Source organism: Leptonotus elevatus, chromosome 1 (genome assembly GCF_054856555.1).
Source record: "Leptonotus elevatus isolate MCC_2025b chromosome 1, RoL_Lele_1.0, whole genome shotgun sequence".
Lineage (NCBI taxonomy): Eukaryota > Metazoa > Chordata > Actinopteri > Syngnathiformes > Syngnathidae > Leptonotus > Leptonotus elevatus.
In genome coordinates, this window is record NC_141239.1 from 35,623,236 (window position 1) to 35,636,652 (window position 13,417).

At 41.0% G+C, this 13,417-nt stretch overlaps 1 protein-coding gene across 4 annotated transcripts in view; it reads left to right on the top strand.

Annotated features, from left to right (window-relative positions):
* The window catches only part of LOC147181856 (nucleoprotein TPR-like), a 31,985-nt gene extending 19,780 nt beyond the window's left edge, over positions 1 to 12,205 (top strand). Inside the window, exons 30-55 of one of the 4 annotated variants that reach the window (XM_086095059.1) lie at positions 341 to 471; positions 690 to 900; positions 973 to 1,104; positions 3,200 to 3,313; positions 3,523 to 3,606; positions 4,247 to 4,438; positions 4,577 to 4,615; positions 4,694 to 4,879; positions 5,033 to 5,144; positions 5,235 to 5,419; positions 5,573 to 5,643; positions 6,585 to 6,784; positions 6,869 to 7,060; positions 7,185 to 7,300; positions 7,914 to 7,985; positions 8,157 to 8,381; positions 8,463 to 8,670; positions 8,748 to 8,947; positions 9,462 to 9,533; positions 10,171 to 10,262; positions 10,377 to 10,489; positions 10,736 to 10,834; positions 10,916 to 11,054; positions 11,130 to 11,257; positions 11,403 to 11,516; positions 11,638 to 12,205. In XM_086095059.1, coding sequence (XP_085951185.1) covers positions 341 to 471; positions 690 to 900; positions 973 to 1,104; positions 3,200 to 3,313; positions 3,523 to 3,606; positions 4,247 to 4,438; positions 4,577 to 4,615; positions 4,694 to 4,879; positions 5,033 to 5,144; positions 5,235 to 5,419; positions 5,573 to 5,643; positions 6,585 to 6,784; positions 6,869 to 7,060; positions 7,185 to 7,300; positions 7,914 to 7,985; positions 8,157 to 8,381; positions 8,463 to 8,670; positions 8,748 to 8,947; positions 9,462 to 9,533; positions 10,171 to 10,262; positions 10,377 to 10,489; positions 10,736 to 10,834; positions 10,916 to 11,054; positions 11,130 to 11,257; positions 11,403 to 11,516; positions 11,638 to 11,687 — 3,477 coding nt within the window. In that variant the 3' untranslated portion in view covers positions 11,688 to 12,205. The remainder of the gene's footprint in view (positions 1 to 340; positions 472 to 689; positions 901 to 972; positions 1,105 to 3,199; positions 3,314 to 3,522; positions 3,607 to 4,246; positions 4,439 to 4,576; positions 4,616 to 4,693; positions 4,880 to 5,032; positions 5,145 to 5,234; positions 5,420 to 5,572; positions 5,644 to 6,584; positions 6,785 to 6,868; positions 7,061 to 7,184; positions 7,301 to 7,913; positions 7,986 to 8,156; positions 8,382 to 8,462; positions 8,671 to 8,747; positions 8,948 to 9,461; positions 9,534 to 10,170; positions 10,263 to 10,376; positions 10,490 to 10,735; positions 10,835 to 10,915; positions 11,055 to 11,129; positions 11,258 to 11,402; positions 11,517 to 11,637) is intronic. The other 3 variants (XM_086095076.1, XM_086095068.1, XM_086095082.1) reach the window with 3 other exon arrangements.
* Positions 12,206 to 13,417: the final 1,212 nt, after the last annotated feature.

Sequence of the window (13,417 nt, forward strand, 5' to 3'; positions counted from 1 at the left end):
TAGTTGGTGTGAAACCGGGGCCTGATTAATTAAGCACAAAACTGATATTTGCAGAAAACCATGACTTTTCTGTTGCATGAATAGTAACCGGTACATCACTGTGTTTTCCTGGAGAGAAATTATTAACATACAACGCAGCATTCTTGCCTCAATCTCTACAATTCTGCTTTCTGTGATTTTTTTTAAATATATTTTTTTATTTTAATTGTCCTCAGGGGATAAATGAAGTGAGTGATTGATTGATTACTTTTGATCCATGGTAGTTGAACCTCTGTTCCTTATGTTGTTACACAGAACTTTGTACATCAAATCTGCATTTTCTATCCATCCAACTCCACAGCACCTTGTTAGCCAGCAGAAAGATGGTGATGCTGAGGAAAAGCAAAAACTCACTGCCGAGAGAGAAACACAGCAGAGACGTATCTCCCAACTTGTTGAAGAGACAGCCAAGCTGAAGACTGAGCTAGCCAAGTAAAAACAAACATAAATGCGCTAAGATCCACGTTACGATCCACTAAAGTATCATTCAGTGAACTTTGACTATATGCCGCCAAAATTATGTGACCAAATTGCATATACCATGCTGTTAATGTTTTTTTAAGTTCCATTCTGTGTGTTGTGGATCTTAGTTAGTTAATTAGTTAAACGTCTATTGCACGTGCCCTAAATTTCATCCCATGTCCTCCCAGATTGAGCACCAGCACCAACTCAGCCCAGTCTCAGGTGAAAAGCCTTAGAGAGTCTGTGACCCGCCTAACAGCAGAGAGAGACACACTGAAGAAAGAAATAGGAACAAAAAACAATGATATTCTGGAGAAAAACAGGACCATCGCACAAGTGAGAAAGATAGGACGCCGCTACAAGACCCAGTATGAAGAGCTAAAAGTCGAGCATGATAAGGTGGGTCTGCACTTTGCAGCACTGGGTTATCATGTTATGAACTGCTGTCTTAAGGCCATCTATGTTTTCTAGCTGGTGGGGGAAACTTCAGCTAAAACACAAGGTGAAACAAGTCAGGTGGAGCAGCAGGAACTCGCTAAAAGTCAAGAAGAGATGAACAAGGTCAAAGAGGAGCTGACCACATTGAAAGAGGCGATGCAGCAAGTAAGCAGCATTTTGAACCCCTACAAGCATACATCACCGTGCAGTCGTAATGAAAGCGGGATGTGCAGTAAATTTAAGAAAACAGTTCACACGTAAGATATTCATGTTACATAGGCACTCTCAGTCAGTCAAGCTGCAACACAGTTAGGGCTGCCAAGATTTGTCGACTAGTCTCGACGAGGTCGACGTTCAAAGCGGTCGCCAATTAATAGTCAACGAGTCGTTTATTTATGCATTTATTTATTTGCCGTTCTGCTCGTCTCGCACTTCTCCCGGGGCTGGATGCCCCTCTGTGACGCCCATGCACAGTAGTGTTCATCCGGGTCATGGAAAGAAAAGCATTATGGGTAGTGAAGTGTCATGGCTAACCCATGTTCGCAACAGAACCTGAAACTTCAGGCACATTTCACCCAAAAGCAGCATTTAAAAAGGAAGCATGTTGTGGCTGATGCCTAACAGCATTTTTGGCATTGTGTTGTTTTTATAGTCATGTCTGGAAGTTAGCATTAGCACCGTGTGTGTAAAATGATGTTCCGTTTGGCATGCTAACATATTTGTTAGGTCTATTATGGATTACGGAGGCTTTAGTCAGCAAACTTGCGTTTATTAATAACCAAAACAGTTTTTGTAGGTCACCGACCGCGTTGACATCGAACGTGCGCCCTCACAGAGGTCTTTTTCTCTCTTTTGACTCGCGAGGTTCAGCCACGCACAGTGTTGCGTTTATAAACTCGGACATAGCAAGACTCAACAGCAACACATTACAATAAAGCGCAGAATAGTTTGTTATAATATGCAAAACAGTGCTTAAAAATATAAATTCCTCATAATCTTTAAGGATCTCTTTCTTTCTTTTTCTTCATTTCAGGTGCATACCACATTTTGTTTGTGTAGATTAATTTACTGCTTTTAAGTTACACATACTAGTGAAGCAAAACAAAGCAAGTATTCATTTTAGTTGTGTTCAGAACAGTGTATTTTCCTAATTTTACTCATCTGATTTCACTACCTTCTAGGCCTACATTACAAAAAAAAAATGCTTAGTCCCCAAGAAGAGTGAAATATTGTAAATATGTTCATAGTTTTAGTGCTACTCTGCATAGTTTTTGGTTCAATTTTAAAATACACTAAAGATTCACAGCCCAAAAATTTTAAAGCCACAGTATCACCATCAATTTATAAACATGTCAGAAATTATGGTGCAAGGTGCAAAATCTACTCCAATTTCAATGTACTATAATCTTAATTGTTAATTTGTACATACTTTTAAATAATTCAAAATGTAAACTAATGATGTTTTTAAAAAGAGCAGCCGCTTGTTGGTGCAATATGCTGCTATTTACATATTGTCGCTGTCCTGTTAAAAACACTTACATGCCAAAAAAAAGTACATAAATGTTTTTCACAAGACAGCGACGATATGTTCTGATTAGTCGACTAATCGCAACTACTGCTGGTTATTAGTCGACTAGCAAAATAGTCGTTTATGGCAGCACTAATTACACAATAATTTAATAGTTCTCAAGGGTTTGGATTCGATTGGCTTTTGTGTGCTCCTCACAAAAATGATGGTTTTATTAGCGTTAAATTAAAATTAATCTGACATGTACAAATTCATCTGTAATGTTTTTATTTTTTCATCCCCACCCATTTGCTGAAAAACTCTTGTATTGGCACCATAAGGGGGCGCCAACGCCTCTTAGAATAAGAAAGTAGTACTTTGTGTTAACAAGGTACTATGTTAAAGTCATACATGTCGACAAACTTTGCATGTTGTGTACAAGCGCCCTTGTGATACCCCCCCTAAATAAAAACATCTGTAAGGCTTTATTATGTTAGTGAAATGAGTATGAATTTGACTGGTTTGGAATCATAGTTTGTGGAATATTTACAGGTTGAATCATGAATATAGGCACATTTTTGGGCTACCCTCGACTACTTTTTTTTTTTCTTCTTTTCTATTTATGTTCCATTTCCACTGGAAGTAGTTAGGGATTTGTCCAGAGTACATAGAGCAGCTGTTACAGCTAATCTTTTAATATACTGATGAAGTTGTAGTGTGGTGGTGCCAGTAAAATTGGTTTACTTTTTCCAGGCCAAAAACTCTGAGCAGGAGCTTCAGAACGCCCAGAAGGAAAACCAGCAGACCAAGGAAAAGTTGCAGGAGATCCAAAATCAATTGACACTGAACCAGAATCAGCTTACACAGGTACTGTAACCACAAGCATATTTTTGGTCTGAGGAAGAGGTGTAGAGAAAAGTACAGAGGGTGTGTATTTTTTCTTAACGTATTTACATAGTTTTCTGTTATAGTGGTTGAGATCCAAATCGGTCCCCAAAGCCACCATGTGCATTTTTTAATCTGTGACATTTGAGAAGTAGCCTTAACGATTTACATTTTTATTTGTGTTTCTGTAGGTTCAAGCCCAGCTGTCCCAGACACAGACACAATTGCAGCAGAGTCAGAAAGAGCTTCAACAAGCTAAAACGCACACACAGCAGGTAAGCACTGCTTAACTAGAAAACCGGCTGTCATATTTCCTCAAAAAACATACAGTTGCTTTTTTGTCATTCCAATTGAAATCATTCCAGCTGAAGATCTCTGGTCACTTGTTCACATGTAAGGGGATAAATTCTGTCCTGCTGTTTTCATACGCCACCACATTGATCAGAACAGTCGTTTTACAACCAAGTGATGTGCAGATTGATGTAAACATCACGTTACTTATCAAGATAGAGCTTTATTTAGCACAATAGTTGGGATTGGTTTAACACCACGTTACAACAACTTTAGAACATGGTCTCTTATCGCAGACAAACTCTGGTAGGCGCTGTTATTTTCAAGCGTGCAGATCGCACACATCCTGGCTCTTCCGATGGAACTGTTTTTATGACGTTTGTTCGAAATGGTAAAATTAATACACCGTACCAGCCCTGTGAAGCCGAATGAAATTCAATAAGGGTTCAGCCTTTTTATTCAAATTGAGGTGTTTAAAATATTTGGAGCATTTTCATTCCGTTCGGTCATTCAGTTTCATTTAAATCGGAATGCAAGGCTCCATGTAAACCCGGCTAGTGTTCCTGAGACTATCCAAATACGATTTTAACAATAATCAAACTAAACTAGTTGTCTAAATTACAGATACAGAACCAACTGAAATCATCCCAGTGTCAGGCTCAGGCCCGTCAAAACCAGATTCAACTAATGCAGAAGGAGCACCAGCAGGCTAAAGATTCACTACAGCAAAACCTTGCCAATCAGAAAAAAGTCCAGGAGACACACCAACAGGAGATTAACAATCTTAAAACCGCTTTGAGCCAAGCAGAGAGTCAGGTGAGTTGGTGCCCCTGGTTTTTGTTGTCCACTAGGACAGTGGTCCCAAACCACCAGTCTTCTATTTAGTTCCGGGCCGCACAGATGTATGTTAAGGTAAAAACAATAATAATACTGCATTTTGGATCTGCTTCATAGGTGTCTGAGCTCCAAGGCCAGGTGGACACTCTCCATACGGTAAGGAATACTCTAAACGACATTATGCTGTACACAAAAAGGCGAATTTTCATTCAAAAAAATGATTCCGTTTGTCAGATGATGTCTTCCAAAGAAGGCGAAAATACGCGCCTTCAAGAACAGCTACAAGAAATAAACCAAGCCAATGAAGCTCTCAGAGCTGCACAGATGAAGCAGAATCTGTCCAGCCAGGCCAGTGATGATAACGCTGCAACTGATGCAAATCAGCCATTGCTCGAGGAGCTTGCAAAACTCAGACAGGAGGTACATTTTTGACTGCAGTTTAAAGAGGTCAACTGAGTCTTTACAAGGCAAACTGCCCTCCAATGATTGAGACCAATAATCTCAAACTTTCCGATGTGTTAATTTTTTTTAAAACAGAGTATTTAAACTAGAAATTGTAATACTTTCTTCCAGCTGTCTGAGAGCAAGAACAAGGAAGAGCAGTTCAGACAACAGATGGCTGACAAAGAGGAGAAGACTAAGAAAGCCTTTGTGGGAGCCAAGACTAAAATCAACCAGCTGAATAGTAGGTTCCACATGTGACTGTATACCCAAACATAAGTTAAGCTAAGTTATAATGCAAACTTTTTTTTAACTGGTGGTGCTTTTTATTCAGCTGCAAAAGCAAATCTGAGCAAGGAGGTGGAAGATATCAAGCAGAGTAAGGAGGAACTCGAGGTAAGGATGAATGCCTTGAAGTCACAGTATGAAGGAAAACTTCTTCGGCTTGACCGGGAACTGAGAGAGACTCAAACTCATGCTGAGACCAGAGAGGAATCCCAGGACCAGAGTGCTTTGAAGGTTAGCGTAACAGTCTTATTAATTGTAGTATTCCAACCTGAAAATATCGCATAGGCTACATGTGTCCTTGCTTTTAAAATAAAATAAAATGCCCATCGTCACATAAGCATCATCTGCTATTGATTTGTCATTTAAAGTTGTTTCTGTACTTAGGTGGGTGATCAGAGCAGATCTGTAGACCAAAGACAAATCTCTCTGAAGAGTCCAGCCCAGGATAGGAGCAGGTCTGTTACTCCCAGATTCATGCCACAGCAGAAACTATTGTTTTGTGATCTGACAAGAATCAAATTGAGTCAGAGATCGTCAGCCTCTGATTCGTTCGTACAGTGTTTCTAAGCATATTATTACAAATAATCTGAAATAAAATATTTGTGTGCGGAGTACAACTATTAATGGCCATTCAGGCATACAAATCAGTAAACTACTGTAATATTAATAAATTACATAATAAACACACTCATGATGAGTATGTAATAAGTTGTCACGCATGCACCTCAAACCTCATTTTTGAAAATATTCCATGTGCCTCAAGTGTAAAGGTTACCCACTGCAAAACGTAAACTTAGTAACGTTCCTTCGGATAAAAAGGGACAATAGTAGGTTGGCTGCTAGTTTGCAATCCTATTGTCTAGACCAGTGGTCCCCAACCACTGGGCCGTACAGTTAAAAAAAACGAATGAATAAACTAATAAGTAAAAATTAAAAAACTTACTATACTTCCGGTTAATTGATTAGCCAAGGCTTAAGAATATTTTATTTTGAAAAGTGACCGGATTCTCTGTTTATGATAAGACTCTTGACGCGCTGATGCTAATCTCTATTAAATGCGCCAATTTAGTTCATTTAAGGAGGGCGCTGCTAATATAGTTACATAAAAATGTGGCTTCACATTTATTTATATCTACAAAATACCACCGTTTTTGTGGGGCTCATTCATAAGCATTACCATAGTGACCTCACCATATTAAAGCGTTGTTGTTACCCTTGTTATGGTGTTTGTGCTGCTAGTACAGCAATACATAGTGAATTTGCGTTTGTTGTTGTAGCCTTTTATTAATAAAACTTAAAAACATTAGAATTTTCAGGTATTGTTTTATAATAAAAAAGAAATTGACAAGTTTGAATGTTAAATGTCTTCTACTAACATTCATTATTTATTGAGCAGCTCAAGCCTATCTGAACCACCCACTGCCAATATCCGGCCCACGCCAAGTACCCCATCTCCGAGCAACAAACCGAGCCCTTCCCCTGGCAGCAAGTCAACACCCCGTGCCAGCATCCGACCTATGGTTACCCCAGCAACTATTTCCATGCCAACACCTACTGCCACTGTAATGCCAACTACACAGACCGAGAGCCAAGAGGGTACGATTTTTTATTTTATTTTTACATTTTCCGTGGAACTGAAAATGGTCAGGCCTAAAGTATTCTCAATGGTTGTGTTTTTAGTGTTGATGACTGCAGGAGCCGCTGCCCACACTGTCATGTCCAGTCTTAACACACCCGCATCCATAACACAACCAACCAGCACGCAGGCTACAGCATTTGTCCAGCCCACTCAGCAGCAGGCCACTTGTCAGGATGTAGGCAGCAGTATAGATACAGAGCGACCATCAACATCTTCCGCTGTCATTGGAGCATGTAAGCAGCAATGTGGTATCTTTTAAGCATTATCTGGTCCTTCAAGCCATCACACAGTTGCACCATCTAATGAAAGTGCAGTAACCTCCAGATTGGTGTGAAATGATATTCTGTTTGATTTCAGCGAGTTCAAAGCGAAGTAGAGAGGATGATATCGAGGAAGAGGAGATTAGACCAGAGAGTTCTCACGCCCCTTCAACTGCCAAAAAGCTCAGACTGAGACAAACTATTGTCCTCCAGGTAAATGACTTGAATTTTCCTCCTTTAGTTTCTTTGGCATAATTTGATGTGCAAATGTCAGAAAGCGCTCCATTACACTATAGTCATGGAAAAAGGTTTTGGGATTGTCTCAGATTTTGTCTTCAACAAGCATTTGTGTTTCAGAGTTCATTTCTGTGATATGAATTGAAATGCTAAAATGTCTAGCCTTTGATTTCTATTCTGGTTTTATATGCTCTAATTAAGGAACCAAGTAGATTCATCATCATTTATTAATTATGTGGTCAGAAAAATTTGACTGAGATCAAGAAGCGAGTTTAACACTACGATAATTCTATTGCCATTAGAGATGCGTTTAAGTCTTGTTAACTTGTTCTCAAAGCAAGTAGTAGGCATGATAGCACCAAAGCTTTTTTTTTTTCTGTCCAGCCTTTTGTAAGTTATACCGTTACTACTGTATAAGCTTTTGATTTAAGTTTTACATTCACATAGTGACCGGATCCATCAGAGAAAAAAATTGACACTACCTTAATGAGACAAAACTAAAAATGAGAATCAAACCAAGTCTGTTGCAAATATAAATTTATTTTTGTATCATTTTACTTTAGTCACTGTCATTACAACTATGTTACAGATGGAAGGTGAGGAGGAGATAGAAGATCTAAGAGATGAAAGTGAAAGACAAGATTCACCTGACAATAGTCAGGTCAGTTTAGAGTGTTTTTCAATAACAAATTATGTGTAAGCCAATAACAATTATGGGGAGATCCAGAGTTTCCAAACATTTCAAATTTGATGCTATTGAATGATTAAATCTGCTTTGGTGGTTCATTTGATGTGATGCCTGCAATAAATCCTTTTGATATTTGGTGTACAGGAGCTTCCAGAAGATTTTCCCATTATCCCCGAAGATGACGACATAGAGGAGGAAGGCATGTCCCAGTCGGTCCCTTCGGATCGAGCGTCCCCTCAGGAGTCGGGCCTGACTCGCGAAGTTATTGTTATTGACACAGACAGCGAAAGCCGTGAGAGCAGGGGAGAGAAACCGGAGACCACAGGTGGAGAAGAGGAGGAGGGTGAAGAAGAGTCTGAGGAGGAGGAGGTGCACCCATTTTTTTCTTATTGTCATAACATCTAGGTGTGATGGGTTGTCTGCTCTTAACGCCTCTACTTTACTTAATAGTATAAAGTGGAGGTGGCAGAGGAGGAAGTTGACGATGAAGATGACGAGGAGGAGGAGGAGGAGGATGATGCAAATAACTTTGCTATGAAGGACGGAGAGGAGAGCAATGAGGAAGATGGGGATGCTGAAGAGGAGGGACAGCAGCCATCAGTTCCCACCAGCGTGGAGGAGAATGAATCTCAGTGTACCCCCGAGCCGTCTCACAGCAGTGAGCAACATCAAAAATGTCTTAGATTTTGATCCTTATTCTTGTATTTCCGAATGACAGTCTATCTTCTCCTCCAGGTGAAGCCGTCGGCATCACCGAGTCGGAAACCCAAAGAGAGACGGTCCACGTGCCCCCAACGTCCTCCCCATCCACACCCTCCCCTTCTACTTCTTCACTTACGCTCCGACTACCCCAACCCCGAAAGCTCCCGCACTCCCTCCCCCCACGACTGTACATCCAACCCCCGGCTTCAGAGCTCGGACCCCCACACACACAGGTAGGTCTACGGTCAGTGGTCAGTGCAGTGATTCATACATGAGCAGCAGTAATGAATTCATTCAGTAGGAAGTTGATGTGCTCTGGCAATGGTTAACAAGTAGATGTTGACACAGTGAGGCTCATTGCTTAATTTCTGAGTGAGACAGCTGAGAGATGTGCTTAATACTTACCATTCCATCCCAATTCGTCATGGGACAGAAAACTGCTGCAGATTATGTTGATATTAAAGCTACAGTATTATTAAGAAAGATGCCTTCAAAACGGAGGCAAATTAAAGCAAATATTTTGGGAATAAAGGAGTGAAATTGAAACGTGATGTTGTGTGCAGTGGCCCAGAAACCTAGCTATGCAAAATAAATGCTGTGTTTAGCCTGCAATTTGGACCTGCATTTTATTTGTTAGCTTCATTTTTTCCCCGGGAAAAGCACCATTAATGCAACCTCCAGTCAAAGATGAGCGTTTCGACTTGTAAATAGTGAGGTTTATTTTGTGTCCGTCTGTGTGTCATCCAGAGACAGTCCTCCCAACTTCGACGACCATCAGTAGGTCGAGGACCACAGTTGACGCCGGGCATAGGCATTATGGTAAGCTGTTGCCTTTTTTGCTGTACAGTTTGCAACCTTTTTAATTGGATGTCTGTATTTTCTGTTATTTATTGATGCTCTGTACTGGTAGATAAGCTTCCAACTTCTGTTGTATGTGATGACTGTGAACAAATGAGTCCATTGGCTACTAAGGGAATGCCAGTGGAAAACAGCTGATTGCTGTTACTTGCTTGAAAAAGCAAAGTTACAGTCTTGCATTTCATTTAATGTAATGTCATGAGTGGATGCTTGACCAAGGTCTTCTTTCAGACTGATGCATGCCAAATAAAGTGGTGTTGCTGACGTAGCACACAAAGTATGAATGATTCAAATTTTAATATGAGTGCAATTATTTGATGATATCACAAGCTTAAATTAACCAGAAGATGAATGAGTGGCTTGTAAATATCCATTCTTCATTGGAAGCAATTATAATGATGTAGGATGGGACGGTAGCAAATTCTTGTTACTGGAGAACATACAAAATGAGTACTGTAAAAACAGCAAAATAACAAATGTGTCCATCAGCCGTTTTTGGTTGATCTTGGACAATGGACATACATTGACAAACTCTAAAATTAAAACTTGTTTTATATACTCATGCAGTTATGCTTAAATGTGTATTTTTCTATTACAGCAACATTTCTTTGACGATGATGACAGGATGGTTCCAAGTACTCCTACGCTGGTTGTCCCCCACCGTACTGATGGCTTTGCTGAAGCTATACAGTAAGCAGATATTTCTTTCTTTCTTACTGAGATAACATTTTGACACCGGAACATCACAATGTTTTGCGCCCCTTAGAGCCAAAATTCGCCACCCATGTCTGTCTGTCACCTCAGTTCCCCTCAGGTTGCAGGTCTGTCCACCAGGTTTCGATTTGGGCCCCCTGAAGATCTGCTCCCTCAGACCTCAGCGTCGCACTCGGACTTGGGACAGCTCGCCTCTCAAGGAGGTACGACACAACAAATAGAACACTTTTAGCTCCATGTTGCGTTTTATTAGCACTTTTTCACTCCGTACATTATTGTGACCAATAAGTGAAGAGAGAGGCATGTCACATGGTTTGTGAAGCGCACGCACGCACAAAAAAAGACAAAGAAAACCAGAGCAAGTTGACAAACACGTCAACTGGTTTAGAGCACAGAAAGCAAAGTGTTGTAGGTGTGGAAACACACTGACTTTGCTATTGTGTGATTAGGTCTGGGCATGTATGAGTCTCCTCTGTTCCTGGCTGCTCATGATGAGGATGGAGGAGGAAGAAGTGTCCCCACAACACCTTTGCAGGTGGCTGCACCAGGTGAGTGCGTCCACGTCGTGCACACATTTATAATTGCGCATCAAAGAATCACATGACGTGTGTCTTCACTTTGTACGACAGTGACGGTCTTTACGGAGTCTCTGCCCTCAGACAGCGGGGACAACATGGCCTCCCAGTCCGTTCCCATGGTAACTGCCTCGACTGGGATGTCCACACCAGGTGACGATGTAGATGAGGTCTTCATGGAACAAGAAGAAGGGTGAGCTACTTTTTTTGGGACATTTCTGTGTTGTTAGCTCTTATCTCTGACTGCTTATCTCCGTGTCTCTTTTAGTCCAACTGTTGAGATTTCTTTGGACGGCCACACGGACCTGGAGGCTGCAGGACAGCAGAGTGAAGATGCATCACTTCCATCCACTAGTCAAGACCCTGATTCCTCTACAATTTTCCACACATTGTGCAGTAAGATGTTTGAATAGACTCAAGATGGAAATGTTCTCATTACTGTCGTCCTCCTCAAAGTCATCATTAAAATAGCAGGAAGGGTGCAAGCAGGTGACGGGGAGTGTTTAGTGCCCTCCTGTCTCACCATCTGCTCTATTTGCAGACACCAGCAGCGTCACTCAGAGGCGCGCGGTCACCAGTCAACCGGTGGTGAGCACCCCATTCAGCAGAGGAAGCAGAGGGAGGGGCGAAGGACGCATGCTGATTAGCCGCAGAGGTAAGAAAATTAAGTGCTTTGCACAGTTGAGAATGGATTGCTGGAGCTACTTGTACAAAATATGACCAGAACTTTATATTGCCTCCATGTTCAAAAACTGTTTTTTCCCCCCCCGTGTCAGGGACAATTGGTCGATCAAGAGGAGGATTGGGCAGAGGAAGCTCCATCTAAATATCAGTTCATCTTTACCTAAACAGCACATGCCATGGAATCAAAACAAGGCCATGATGATGATCAACGTAATGTTGAATTTGTTGCACTCTGTTCAGTCTGTTTGAGCTTTGTCATTGTACAGCCACTGGTCATGTCAGTTTGGTTTAGGTTTATTTGTGTGGTCAGTGATTTTTTTTTCTTCCAGTCCCGGTGTTGACATATTTGTTTGTTTTATTTTATCAGTAATATTCAATGATCAGGAAGAGAAAATGCAATATGGATTTTTTTTATCAGTATTTTTTCGTAGTCTTGGCAAAAAACACACACACACACACACACACACACACACACACACACACACACACACACACACACACACACACACACACACACACACACACACACACACACACACACACACACACACAATAGACCACTCTGTTAAGACTAGCCTTTATAAGAACAGGGCTGATGTGACTGGGATTGGGAGATCCTTAACATTCATTAAATGTTGTTTAATAAAAACGTTTGCCAGATTGCTTGTATATAGAACTATTACAAAATACAATCTTCCTGTAAACACAACAAATGTTGGTTTTCTGCAGCTAATATTGCAAAGTCATGTTACCAGCTTGGTAAAGTATTGCTTGGGTTTGCTGCTTTGTGTCTCCAAAAGAGCTGAGAAGTTGGCCACACAGGTACTGTATACATATTGTACAAAGCAGGAATCATTAAATTGTTAAACATTCAATACTGTACAAATATAATAGGTGCCTCGCGATTGGCTGATGACCAGTCCTACGTCTCTGCTAACCTTGCTCTGCAAGATGAATTATCGCGGTATTTGTGAGTCCACAAACTCCGGAGAATACATCTTGTACCGAGCCCGTTGATTTCCACCGATCCAAATGACCAATCACAGAGCGACATTGCGGTGGAATAAACAGCTGTGATGAAACCAGGAAGCCAGCGCCGACGCAGGGGCAAACAAACCAAAAATGGACGAATGGACGCTGCAATTATGTTCTTGCAGAATTACTCACTGTTTTCTTGTTGAATGTTGAAGAGGAGCGTCGTGCATTTTTAGCTGTTAAACATGTTCGTGGGGGTTTCCCCCCCACCTCGACGAGAATAAAGACGTTTTCATCCGTGGCCGTGGTTGGTCAAAACAAACGTGCACAATGCCGCATTGTCCAATTAGCTCGAAGTATTGTACTGAATGTCCCGCCTTTCCCGAGCAAATAACCGTGGAGCTCTCGAGTGAATCACAATATCAATCTGGCTATTGTCAGGTTACCTCTGCTGGGATAGGCTCCAGTTTATACCCCTAACCCAAGCAGTATAGAAAATGTATGAAATTATTAGCTTTACCCCCCCCCCCCCCAGGGTTTTATTTAAGCGCTAATTAAACAAGTTAAAACATGAGACAATAGCTGAATAAATTTTTGCTTAGCCTATGCTTATAAACCCTCAAGGGGAAATTCAACATTAATTTGTGTCTGCAAGAGCCACATAAACTGATAAGTGACACGAGAATGACTTAGTGTTGAATTGTCGCCATGAATTAAAAATAAATATGCTTCTTTTTTTTGCTCTGTGCCCAGTCGTCATGGTAACGGAAGTCACGCTATCACGGATCGTGATTCGTGATTAGAAGATACCTGGGAGGGAACTGTTTTTAAAATTGTCTCCTTAAATTCAAGAGTGAATTGACATTACAGATGACTATACATCTGTAGGTGTCCTCA